This window comes from Octopus sinensis, unplaced genomic scaffold, assembly GCF_006345805.1.
Source record: "Octopus sinensis unplaced genomic scaffold, ASM634580v1 Contig18742, whole genome shotgun sequence".
Classification (NCBI taxonomy): domain Eukaryota; kingdom Metazoa; phylum Mollusca; class Cephalopoda; order Octopoda; family Octopodidae; genus Octopus; species Octopus sinensis.
Genome location: NW_021835991.1, coordinates 382000 through 395301, shown reverse-complemented (window position 1 = coordinate 395301; position 13302 = coordinate 382000). Strand labels below are relative to the sequence as shown.

At 35.1% G+C, this 13302-nt stretch overlaps 2 protein-coding genes across 2 annotated transcripts; one reads left to right on the top strand and one right to left on the bottom strand.

Annotated features, from left to right (window-relative positions):
- Positions 1–296: 296 nt before the first annotated feature.
- On the bottom strand, positions 297–2571 carry LOC115231593 (puromycin-sensitive aminopeptidase-like). The gene is made up of 5 exons (XM_029801581.1): positions 2300–2571; positions 2028–2120; positions 1708–1986; positions 1521–1676; positions 297–1487 (listed from the first exon to the last, which is right to left on the bottom strand). The coding sequence occupies exons 1-5, from the start codon at positions 2561–2563 to the stop codon at positions 297–299; spliced, it is 1983 nt and encodes a 660-aa protein (XP_029657441.1). The 5' UTR covers positions 2564–2571.
- A 5445-nt stretch (positions 2572–8016) lies between these two features.
- On the top strand, positions 8017–11917 carry LOC115231592. The gene is made up of 4 exons (XM_029801580.1): positions 8017–8294; positions 8327–8587; positions 8694–8878; positions 11820–11917. The coding sequence occupies exons 1-4, from the start codon at positions 8029–8031 to the stop codon at positions 11915–11917; spliced, it is 810 nt and encodes a 269-aa protein (XP_029657440.1). The 5' UTR covers positions 8017–8028.
- The last annotated feature ends 1385 nt before the right edge of the window (positions 11918–13302 follow it).

The window sequence follows — 13302 nt, the reverse complement described above, 5'->3', positions numbered from 1 at the left end:
TAAAGCGTCCACAGTTCTGACGAATTCTCAGGCCGTACTCCCAGTCCTCTCAACAGGTAGACAATGTCCTGAGAACGCAGTTTGCCCTATTAATGCCATAACACTTATTCCAACACTCGTAAGGATTTCAAATATCCGAACAAGCCCTCCCGGACATTTCAAACACCCGATTGCCTGAATTATATTCTTTCGGGACTCTGCTCTCTCAACCTTCTCATAATACTCCATCAGGTCGTTCAAATCCTTCAAAGTCCCACAAGACATGACACATTGATATATCTATATATTACTCTCTTTTATGATACTGGCAAAAGTATATTTGGGTCTACTATGGCTACGGAGGCATCTGTCTGGAGTATCCTTTCGAACACTTGCCTGCATTGAGATTGGAATTGGTCATCCCCGTAACGTGCCATCATCCCAAATACAACATTACGAAGAAGAGAGATTTCATGTGTTTCATTCGGCTGGACATCCCACCCCACATATTGGAATATTCCAGACATCAGTAGTCGGCGTACGTACAGTGTAAACTGACCGTCTACAGGAGTGCCACTCACAATCCTGGTTATGTCACGAACGAAATCAGAAATCACTTCCCAAATAGAAAGTTCGTATGTCTTTGTAAACATTTCTGTCAATCGGAAGAGCATTTCCATTGGAATATATCCACAAAGCCCCTGAAATAGAACAATGTGAAATACCAAAGCATATGTGTCACTGAGGAGAGATATACAGTCGTTTATTGGAATGTTGGAAACAGAATCCAACAATTTGGCAAACAGTGGAGCTGAGTATTGAACTCGGAAGAATCCATGGACTCCTGCGTTGAGTTTAATCCACTGAGAGTCGTTGACATCTCTGAGAGCAAACTCTTGTCGAGGCTGTTCCAAGAGCACATAATTAATATTCCCAGCTCCACTCTCAGTAGTATAACCTACTGGAATGTTCCAGAATGTTCTTTCCCCGTTCTCAAATGTTTCAGAACCAGTCCTTCCAGACAATAATGTGAATCGTTTTTGTTCCAATACCATAACCAGAGATCCATCCTGGGCTGAATCACAACTCACGGACACGACGGGATATCCTGGCATGTGAATAAACGTATTCATTATCCCTTCCACATTAAAACCACATTCCTTAAAAGAATTCCACAAGTCACGTGTTTCAGTATTTTGGTAGGAATATTTGGTAAGGTAAGACCTCAGACTAGTCCTGAATCCAGCCTCCCCAATGTAATAAAAAAGCATAGCTATGACTGAGGCCCCTTTGGAGTAGGAAATCTCATCAAATATTTCATCAATCTTGGAAGGGTCATCAACGGCGACTTCAACAGGGTGGGTGTTTAAACGAGTATCCACATTCATAGAATCCATAAACTCACCTGTTATAAATCTTGCTTGGAAATTATATTCCGGATAACATCGGGAAGAACAGAAATATTCCATAAAAGTAGCAAATCCTTCATTCAGCCACAAATCAGTCCACCACCTCTACCACAACTATATTATAAATAATACCATCGTTACTAAATTCCCAAACCACATATGTGCCAACTCGTGTGCTACAACAGTCGTTACGTACGACTTGGTTCTAGCCGAACTAAGCGTTTGGTCAACAAGGATTGTGGTCTCTCTGAATGTGACCAACCCCCAATTCTCCATTGCCCCTATTTTGTCACCCATTTTTACAAACCTGCCGAAAAATCGGGACAGGGACAAGATCGAGCTTAGGAAGTGGATATTCCAAGTCGAAAAAATTTTCATAAAACGACAAAGATTTGACCGCTACATCCAAAGCGTACATCCCCTCTTCTGTCCGTCCCACTGGGGTGTATATCCTTATTCTGACTCCCCGATCACTCCGTCTCTCCACATATTCAAAATCCCCAATAATGTAGGCCACCAGGTACGTAGACATTCGAGGTGTTGTTCCAAACTCTTTTAGGAGTCTTCCATCCTCAAGGACCGTTGTTTTCTCAACTTCCTGTGATTTATTGGTAGGTTAAAGACCATATTTGAAAGGACAGTTCTATTTGGAGGGGATATTATGGATAGGCGAAATTGAGCCTTCATGTCGGGTTCATCAAAACAAGGAAAAGCTCTTCGTGCGTCAATCGGCTAAAAAAATTATCAATTTTGAATACCTCGAACTGGGTGGACGCCCCGTAAACTTCTTCGCCGTTAAGATTGTATTTTATTCTATAAAATCCCTCCATTTTATTCCCGATTGGACCATTGAATTCCAATATAATGTTAGCTGGTCCGGGATTCTGGCAAATTATCAAAAATTGGTGTACTAGATCATCCTGGAGGAGCAAGTCGAGTGTCTGAGCTCGGATGTTGTACTCCCATGTGGCTGGAAGTGTCTTGTTTCCTTGAATAATGGCTGCTTTTGTGATTTCGAGGTCACGGGAATTCAATCTTACGAAACGGCAAGGTTCATTAACGACTGAATTTATGTCAACTTTTCCGGAAAAGGTGAAATTTATTAAGTCCGGATTAATGAGTATGTTGTATAAAGAGGGGAGTACTGTTCGTGGTAGTCTACTGGCTGTTGACATTTCTAATATAGATCACAACGTGTAAGAGTTAAGTACTGTTGCAATAATACAATTTTTTTATTTAGGTTTGCCGGTATTAATACAAAAAATATGTAAATAAATTAATTCTAATATTTGTATAAATTTTTCTGATGAACTTTATTCAATATTCACAAGAACTTAACAATTTTCATAAAATGTTCTGAATATTAAAAAACCTGTTGAAGTTTGTTTTTTAATATGTCTCTATGTTAGAAAAGTTCAGAAAGGCTCTGTACTAATCCGAAAAAATAGACTTGATTGTAACTATCCTCATGTCTTATTATATCGACTTATTTGCCAACGTCTGACTAATAAACAAGAAATTTATTCAAACGCGAAGTTTGAATTCGAAACGATGGTTTTTTTGCTACGAAAACATTGTATATAGCGCACTGAAGTAACCGGTTTTCCAAATTGCTATAGTAATTAAAATATTTTAATAGCCTAAGACTGTCTGATTAGTTGTAGAATGAAGGTATTTGGTATGTGAATGTATGAAATCTTCAGAAGTTGAGGGGCATAAAAAAAACCTGTATTTTATTACTAAAAGAGATGCTGCAAAATATGTGCCGATATAATTCAATCCTGAGTTAATTTTTAATTTTTTAATTCATTATTTTTACCGATTTTGGCATTCTTTTATCCTCATCGGAACAGTTTGCACATAATAACGAAAATCGATTTTTAGACAACTTTATTCGGATTCGAAAATCTTCAATAAAAAATTCAAAATTTATGACTAAACCAAGCTGAATAAGGCACTATTATAATAATAAGGCACTCTTTAGCGTCACTAAGCCCTTCAAGAAAATTTCGAAATGTATAGATTACAGAACAAAAATCCGAGGTTTAAATATAAAAGCTATAAATTAACTATTTTAAAATAATAAAAACTACCTGTAAATTTAATAAGAGAATGTACACATGACAACGAAAATTTACAGTAAAAATATCTAATCCCATTTTGACAATCATATTTTCAATATATTTGAAACACAAGTGTTTTTATTCAGCTGATCAAATGCCAAAACGATTTTCTTCTAAATAATTGATCTTAAAAAATTAATTTCAAAAAATTAACAAACAGCTCAGCTTCAATCTGAAACGTCAATCGGCACATTAAAAAACGGAAATTTTATTAATAAAGCTATAAAGATATTATTATTGTTTGACAGGGAATTTAAAAAAAATACATTGTCACCGGTTTTTGCTGGGACCCGGCATCTCCTTGGACCGCCCTAAAAATCGACTAAATCGCTTTATTTATATCTAAAATTATTAAATAGTTAAAGTTTAACCCTAAAATGCTGATAGATTCCAATTTACTGAAATTTCTTTCTTGTACAAAACCAGCATACTCCAACATTCGTTATTAACGCCGTTGAACTTTAAATATTTAATTGATATCTGGATTACCAGTCGAAAAAAATGAAAACTAGTTATATTTTTTTAAATAAAAATTAAATAAAAAAACAAAAAAGTATTATTCCGTGATAAAAATACATTTTTATTTTTGTCGCGTGATAAAATCTCAACTTTATCCCAAAAGCTAACCTAACTTCGACCTTATCCCTAACCCTAACCTTATCCCTAACCTTATCATTATCCCTAACCCCAACCTTATCCCTAACTCTAACCTTATCCCTATCCCTAACCCCAACCTATCCTTAACCCTTATTTTAGCACAAGCCTTATTTTTTATAAACAAAAACATTAATCAATTTTATAAAGTCTCGCAATATTTGTTCCTTTTACGACAAATCCTTCTTCATCTTCAATATCAAAATTCATATTTTCTCTGGCAATAACTTTATATTTTTTCGTATCAATTTGATCATATACTGGATATCATTTTTTCTCCTGCTTTCGTTAGAGTCTCGTATGTTGATAACAAATTTTTTGCAATATTTTTATCATCAGTTACTTCATTTTCAACAAATTGAATTTCAGCATCAGCATCTTCTCCAGAATTTGAATCATTCACTTCCGCATATCGGCTTGCAATATTTCAGAACGACTAACACCATAGATCCTTGTCTTCAGATGACTAATCATTCGATCTCTTTCAAAATGATTAGAATTATGCTCGGACTATTTTTAGAGGATACAACCAATACTTCAATCATTAGTAATTTTAGTTCTGCATCTTCAATACAAAAAAATCGTAGTTTTAGGCCATTTCTTCGTATATAAGCTTTTCCATCAGCAAAAGAAAAGGTTTCTGCATGTTGCTTGACTTTATATCTCTCCTTCTTATCCCAAACTTCATCCAAATTCTGGGATTCTTTGTATTTTTTGATTTTTGATAAAGTATCTCTAGTCAAAACCAGTAGACCCATTTTTCACGTGGCAGTTTAATTTATAAAAGTAATATTCTTTTTTAAAAATAATTAATAAATATGTGTTTATGACTGTTAATAAACTATTTTGAATATTTTTTATTTGAAAATACGCTTGCGGTCCCAGCAGATGCCGGGTCCCAGCAAAAACCGGTGACATACATTTTAATAATTTTGAACATATCAATTAATTAAATGAAATATTTCGTATTTTAAAATTTGAAGAGTACTCCGAGAGAATCATGTCCACGTGTTGGCAAGCAATAAGGAGAGATTGTACTTGTCTCGCGGGCAGCTAGGACGTGGACTGAGTAACATTGTACACTTAAGTGAGCGAATTCTTACTAAGATGCACGACACCTTGTGGAGTGGGTCGAGTGTATCCCAAAGGAAGGCTGCCATCCTTGCTGCTGAAAAAGCGCGTGGTACACACCTAGGGACCATAAAAGGCTATGTGTCGGCTAAGTATGGTCTAGGTGCTACCCAAGTTAATGTGAAAAAGTTGATCAAACTTCAAAAGGAGTCTTTAATTAAAAAGATCAACTTAAAAGTCCTTCACAAGACTCTCTTTAGCAGCCTGGACAACCCGCACATTGACGTATCGTCGTCATCTACGTGGCTGAAATATGGGAATAACTCTCCCCGATCAGAAGGGTTGTTCTCATATTTGCAGGATAGAAACTTTTTAATGGTCAACGGAGACAGTGTAACCACTGTAAGAGTAAGGCAATGACCGTTGACCATTTAGCCACGAAGTGCGGGAGTATGCTTTACCATGATTACACATGGAGGCATAACGAGGTGGTGAGGTCCCTCCATCTTTTGCTCTGCAATAAGTACGGCTTGAGGCGGTCCAGAAAGTTGCGAACCCATCGAGTTCAATCGGTGTGTGAGAACTCGCGGGTGTGCATTAAGGTGGATACCCCCATACGCACCTCGATTGTTGTCCAGCACAACAGACCCGACATTGTGGTTCACGATAAGGTCACCGGGGAGATTGTTATCGTGGAGGTGGGCATCACGTGCCTAGACCGTTTGCAGATAGTGGAAGTGGAGAAAAGGAGGAAGTATGACCTCCTTGCAAACGAGCTAGGACTGATGCACCAGTGCAAAGTCCATGTCATCCCGTGTGTGATGACATGGGATGGACTGGTCACCAAATACCACAAGCGGTACTTAAGACAGTTGGATGTAGATAAGTCTCTACAGGCTTATATACAGTCAACTGTTCTTAAGAGGACTCTGGAGAGTGTCTCGTTTGATGCTCGCCGATCCAGCCCTTTCCTGACGTTTAGTCAGCAAGAGGCGCTGGACTGCACCTTCTCGAAGGTCTACAGTGCCAGAGAAGAGGAGGAAGAAGGGGAGGAGGTGCGTGGAGTGCCGCCTTCTGCTCACTTCGAAGGCTCTGGACTTAGTTAGTAAAATTACTTAGTTAATTAGTTTCTTTCTTAATAAAGGATTTTTTTTTAATTTTAATTGGATTTCAATACACTATTATTTTGAACATAATCATAATCAATAACTATTGAAATATATAAATCACCGTATGATAAACAATACAGAGAATGCCTCCAGATACATATAAGGATGAAAATTGGGATGAATATGTTGAAAGGCAACGAATTCAAATGGTTTTTTGACAATAACATTTACAATCATTTAGGAACACCTGATAAAATGTGAAGAAGCAATGCAAAAATTACATGATGTAATTTTACTACTAATTAAAAATTAGGAGCAGCATCAAAAAAGGCTTAATAAAGAAAATTCTGATAGAGACGAATTCTAAAGTCATAATTGTTTAAAATTTAACTTCTAATTAATATTATATTTGGGCTTTTTCATAAATACCTCGTCGAAGAGAAAGTTTTTAAGTCAATAAAATTTGTTTTTATGACTTAGTTCAACATGTTGTCCTAAATTAAAAATAACTTTTAGTTAATCGACTATCACTCGATTAAAAACCATCACGTATTTCAATTTTAAATAAAATCTAAAATTTAATAAGCATAAGGGAATTTTCTTCACTCTATTATATGATGGGATCACAATTTTCCCATTTGAAGAGGAAAAACCCCGAGTCTGGGACGCAACCTGTGTGGACATTCTCTGCCCATCCAACATTGCCGAGAGCGCAGTGGAGACACTGCGAGACAGATTCGCGTTCTATCCGATTGTGTTCGAGACAACTGGAGGTATAAGTGGGAAATCGCTCCGCTTCCTAAAGAAGCTTGGACGCTTAGCCTTGACACACGTGAGACCCGGTGACTTTTCCAGTTGATCTCCGTTGCTATCGTGAGAGGCAACGCAGCGTCAATTATGTTGGCGAGGTACACTTCGGATGGATGGCTTGTTAACTTCTATTTAAGAAGAAGAAAAATTTTTATTTAAACAAAAAATTTTGAAACTATAAACTCTAGATTAATTGAAAAATTATTCATTTGAATTATTTATTTAAAATTTATTAAAAAATATTAAAATAAAAACCATAGAGTTATTTGTTGTAGTTCAATTTGAAAAAATCAGTAATATATCAATAAAGAAAATATGCTCAATTTTAATAAAAATATTGAACCAGTATTTTTATTAGTAAAAACTAAAATAGGCGGGATTTAAACAGGAAAAAATTTCGGATCATGTAATAGACTGTTTTCAGTATAATGAGGCTTCATTAACAAATAATGTATTATTTCTAAGTTTAAATATTAAAAAGACGTATCCATTAAATGTAAGAAAATACAAAGAATATTATAATCCACCTCTTTCCACGAATAAGTTCAGTGGTAATTTCCGTGAAGACCAGTTAGAAAAACTAAATAAAACATTCCATGGAATAGCAAGTAACGAAATTTCTGAAATTAAGGACTCACTAAATCCAAGACCCACAACATTGTAATTTTAATAATTTAAAATTTCAGTTTTAATGAAATAATCAACTCAATTAATGAACAGAATTACCAAAGAAGTAAATATCCTTTGGGATCAAGAACAACAAAATATCAATCTATTCCGACACTTTTGACAATCTGAATCACACGTATGGAGAAAAGACTGAATATGGTGAAAACATGTAATAGTATTTAAGGCGAAAAAGTAAGCGATCTGATGAAATATGATGTCACCAATCAAAATAGTTTAAAATCTACGGAACCGTGGAAACAAACAGAAAGAAAATATTCAAAACCATTTGATAAAGAAGAACGTTTTGGACTAACATCAAAAGATAAAACAGAAGATGGAAGTAATGGCAAAAACGGAACGAAAATTGGAATTGCAACTAAAGAGAATATGAAAGAAGCTACAATTTGTGACATGTCTTTGAGCTCCTGGCGAAATCTAAACAAACATAAACTCGGAACTACATGCGATCCGTATTTAATATGCAATACATTAAAAAACGCAGAATTCAAGGAACAAAACACCTTTCTGTTGACCATACTTATGGCATCAAATCTATTAGTGACAACATTAAAGTTTCTCAAATAATCCATGATAATAAATTTGACGATAATGAAAATTTAAGTTTGAATGTTGAGAGTTTAGTCGCGGATTTGAGGAAAAAACTGAAAGTGAGTGGCTTTCGAAATTTTAGAGAATTTGAATATCTTTTGAGAACTTCAGTTTATTTTATTTTTGCTAATTTTATAAGAGTTCTGAAGATTTTGTGAGTTTAGAAAATTTTTTAAATATTATTGAGATAATGAAAATCGAATTGGATAAAATTTATTTGGAATTCATAATTAATTATTGCCAGGAAGAAATGTGTTCAGAACTATATTAAATATAAACAAAATTTTACAACTTCTCGACTATCGTAACGGATTTCATGATAACAATTTGAATGTTGAAATTCAGCCTAATAGAGATATAAGCGATGGTAAAAAGAAAAATTGGTCTTCAACGACTTCCTATTCCCAATATACCAAAGCTTCTCAATATGGACAGTTGAGTAAAGGTATTTAACCAATATTTATTTCAAAGATACAAATAATCGTGTTTATGGATTACTACACTTCGTTATGATTTGAAACCTCCACGAATTAAAAAAACAAGTGACTTTACATCTTATGGAGACGAGCTTAATGCAGGGGCAATGTTAAATCCGACTATTTTTACAAACTGGGGACTGGGAATTGATGAAATCGTGAAGGTGATGCCTCCAAACGAGGTTAGTATTTTGATATATAAAATTAATTTAATTAAAAAAACTATTTTTTAAAGATGTACGAGTTTTTGGATAAATGTGATATCAAAATTGAAAGAGAAGTATTTGAAAAAATATATATAAATGTTTCGAGAAATGAATTCACAAACATTCCTGATTTTTTGAATGAATATAGAAATTATCTAATTTCTAGTAAAATAAATTAAATTTATTTATTAAACTAATAATACTCAAAGTTTATTAACATTATTTGATAATTAAATGAAATTTATTTCAAATTATTAATATATACAAAACTTCGCTATCGAACACAAAGCTCAAGGTGCGGGTCGGCACGGCGTTTTCCCGTGAATTCACGTGCAACGCGGTACCCCTCAGGGAGACGCCCTCGCCGTTGCTATTTGTGATCTATCTGGAGACGGCACTACGAGACCTTCGAAATTCTATGCTGGCAATATCGTCGAAATTGTATATGCAGATGACGTCGACTTCGTGTCAGACGACAAATCGGCCTTACTTCGACTCCTTGAAGTGGCACCTGCTGAGCTGAACAGATGGTTCCTAAAATGAACGTTGGAAAAACCGACATCGTTGAAATCATGAGGATGGAGAGCAGCTCAAGTGAAGCCTGGCGCAAAAACGAACAAACTCGGTTCTTACTTGGGGACGGCCATGATATTGTCAGAAGAAAGGCTCTCGCTTGGGCCACGATGAACAAGATAAAGAAAGAGTGGATCGGCAAACGACGACTCTGTACGTCACTTCGTCTGAGGATGTATGAAGCCTTTGTCAAACCAATCCTGACATATAATTCGGCGACCTGGGAATGTCAGTACTGAACAACGTGGACTCGATTCTTTTCACCGCAGGCAACTTAGATCCCTACTGGGATTGAACTGGCCTATAAGAATCAACCAGGAATCGCTATACAATAGATGCAGAACTGGCCCTCTGAGTGTGGAAATCGTCAATATGCGGTGGAGGTTATTTGGCCATATTCTACGAATGGACATGCTTGCCCCAGCAACATAGCAATGGAGGGCTACTTCCTGAAAGAGGGATCGAGCTTCCGTGGACGTCCAGTGTTACGCTGCCGAAACACTTGACGGAGACCTGAAATGTGTGAAAGAAAAGGCTAAGGAGTGGTGAGGATCTGGACGAGCTGAGGAAACTCGCTCACGACAGAGGAGGTGGAGGAGGCTGGTTCAAAGGATTGTTTTTAATGTGCACGAGTAAAATTATAACTAATATGATTCTACGTATGTGCAAATAATAATAATAATACAAAACTTCGCATTCGGTTTAGAATTGTTTCTTAAGAAAGATCAAAATTTATTCTAAAAAATATTGATTTATTTAGACATTAAAAATTAAATAGAAAAATTATTATTCAGTCGAATATCGTATAGTACAAGTGACTAATTGTAAGAGCAATTCGTTTTATGAGTGGCCATTGCAAAGAATTTTTGCCTCGTATGACAAGTAAACAAGTATGACAAGTATTTGTAGTACGAGCGATGATTTATTTTGTTAGTTTTGGCGATGACTAATGTCAGATGAGGCTATCTGGTGACAAATTTTTTTCATTCATTGATTTTTGAAAAATCCGCATCATTTTAAATATAGACATTATCTTGCGATAACACTAATTTATTTGAAGAGACTAATTTATTAAATCTTATCTATAAATTATGCAAAAAACTTTTATTTATATCATTGATTAATATTTTTAATATTAAATAAATTTTGTACTCGTTGTATGCGACCACATTCTATCTTATCAAAATATACACAATTCAATGTTTCAAAAAACATAATTTTTTATGAGAAAAAAATTAATCATCAAAAAAATCGTTCTCTATTATTGTTTTTTCCGTGGGTTTCCTCAAAAAAGTCATCTCATTACAGCTACTTTAAGCTCTATCAACACGTCAATTGTGATATACTTCAGTTCAAGGTGGAATTCAGCAATTACTTAGTCAGAAATACAACCAAAGTCTCACAGACAACATTACGGGGCTTTCTTGACCAAAACTCACCAAAATATGATAAAATATTCGTTCATGTATTTTTATTGGAGTTTTTATTTATCTTTCATGGCTTTCTCGTCTCTAAATTCTTACGGCCTTTCACGAAATCTGACAAGCCAAAATCGTAGGACAAATTTTGACAGTGTGGCATGTGGGGAACTCAGGAATATGGCTTTGGGTATGTCAATAAATTCTTCTTCATTAACCTCTGTTCGTTGGGTGGCCTATTACTTTGTTTATTACATTGTACCTAACAAGAATAATAGACAGAGCTGATAAACTTGCTAATGAGTTATGTACAGCCGATAATCATCCACCGACTTTAATGTTTTATTCCTTGGATGATCCAATGTCTGATCGAGTTTATTTGGAGAGGGTTATTGAGAGGTTATCTGAGAAGAATAATGTGAAGAGTGTTTATTGGGATAATTCTAGTCATGCTGCTCATCTTTCTCGTCATCCTAAAGAGTATATGTATGCTCATAGGGATTTTCTAAAAAAATGTGATATGTTTGATTGAACATTAAAAAAAATTTTTAATTGTTTAATAAAATAGAAACGATTAAAATAAGAAATGTTGCAATTAAAATCAAAAATGTATTTTGGCTGTTTTATTAGTTTGAATTAATATTCAAAATTCTAGGTTTAAAATGAATTATATAAGTTTGTTTTCTTAATTTTTTAAACCTATGTCTAATCAGAGAGGATTCTTAATTATACAACGAAAACGGTTGTTCCAGACAAAAGAAATTATGATCGAGTTAAAAATTTGAAATTAAAGTATGATTTAAGCTCTTGATCACTTGTAGCAGGATTTGAAAATTTCATTTTTATTGAGAATGTTGCATCAATGTTAAAGTCTTTGTTTCGATTTTATCAACATCCAGAGAAATAATTTACTTGAGAATAAAGTAAAAAGATGTTAAGATACTTCTGAGTCGTAACAACTTAGTTATCAGATTAAATTATATAAACGAACAAAACAAAAATAATTAAGAAATTGTTTTTTAATCTTAAGTATAAAAAACAAAGTTTTCATAAATTATTTGACAGGGAAATGTCAAAATCACTCTCAGATCAAGAAACCGAGATTTCTTTCGAAGAGTTGGAGACAGCTCATGGAAAATCTACAAGTAGTCAGTCGTCATAAATTGTGGGCGTCCAATATTTTTTGTACCACGATGAGCTCTCACTACCAACTTGGAGGAATTGACTCAGTAAATTCGAATAGACTACTCTTGACTACTTATAAGATGGTCTTTTTAAATAATTAATTATTTGACAATAACAGATTTGATCAGCCAATAAAATGTAAGATTATTAACAGGATATAATTAGTATGCAAAGGTAAGTCTTGATGTAGGCCAATGTGACAGGGACGGCTATTAAAGCAGTGGAGCAGTTCAACAAAGTGAGCAACGTAGTCTCATTCCTCCGAATGGACAAAGTTAGTGCCCATGTTGACACTCAGAGAAACCAAGATCTCAAAATTAGTGGAAGAATTCGAGTTGTTTGGGACGTACAAAATCAACTCAGTTTTACTCGTCGTGACGTGACAACACAAATCTCTCATCCCGTCCCAATTTCCTCAAAATCACTTCAGAAAGTAGAAAAGTCAAAGAAAACCTCCGAGGTCCAATAGTATATAAAACAAACAGGACCCAAACGTGATAATCTACAAGCCAGAGCGGGGGACTGCGAGTGGGATATACGTCACCCAGGACTCTATGGCCTTTGAAGTGATTCAAATTCTCTTCCAAAAGTTCCAGGTTGTCCTGGATGTGGGAGTACAGATAACCAATGACTTCCGGGAGTATTCCCTGTTCCTCCACGTCTCCCACAGTAAGGAGACCAAATTCTACTTTTTAGTAGAGAGAGAACTCGACTCTTTGATAAACCACTCGTGCACCTTTTGAGGGATCTGAAAGTGTTCAGTGTACCAATAGTCTACTTGCGGGAGCGGCGGGAAAATGGAGTGCCACAGAATAGCGTGGTGTCTGTGTTGAGTTTTAGACGCTGTAGTAGTATATCATTTTCCTCTAATTTTCTTCTTGAAATTCTGAGTAGATATGAAGCAGAACACTCAGAAAAAATACAAAATGTGAAAAGACGGTTATAGTTTGTTATAATTCCTTAGCTATCAAGTAATGCAACTTAAGCTACAAAAAAAACTCTATCTGACTC

Coding starts and splice junctions, on each gene's coding strand:
- LOC115231592 (XM_029801580.1), top strand. CDS start 8,029: ATGAAATATGATGTCACCAATCAAAATAGTTTAAAATCTACGGAACCG. Junction 8,295..8,326: donor CTCGGAACTACATGCGATCC/GTATTTAATATG, acceptor TAAAAAACGCAG/AATTCAAGGAACAAAACACC. Junction 8,588..8,693: donor ATAAGAGTTCTGAAGATTTT/GTGAGTTTAGAA, acceptor AAATGTGTTCAG/AACTATATTAAATATAAACA.
- LOC115231593 (XM_029801581.1), bottom strand. CDS start 2,563: ATGTCAACAGCCAGTAGACTACCACGAACAGTACTCCCCTCTTTATAC. Junction 1,987..2,027: donor TATCCCCTCCAAATAGAACT/GTCCTTTCAAAT, acceptor AATAAATCACAG/GAAGTTGAGAAAACAACGGT. Junction 1,677..1,707: donor TCGATCTTGTCCCTGTCCCG/ATTTTTCGGCAG, acceptor AAAATGGGTGAC/AAAATAGGGGCAATGGAGAA.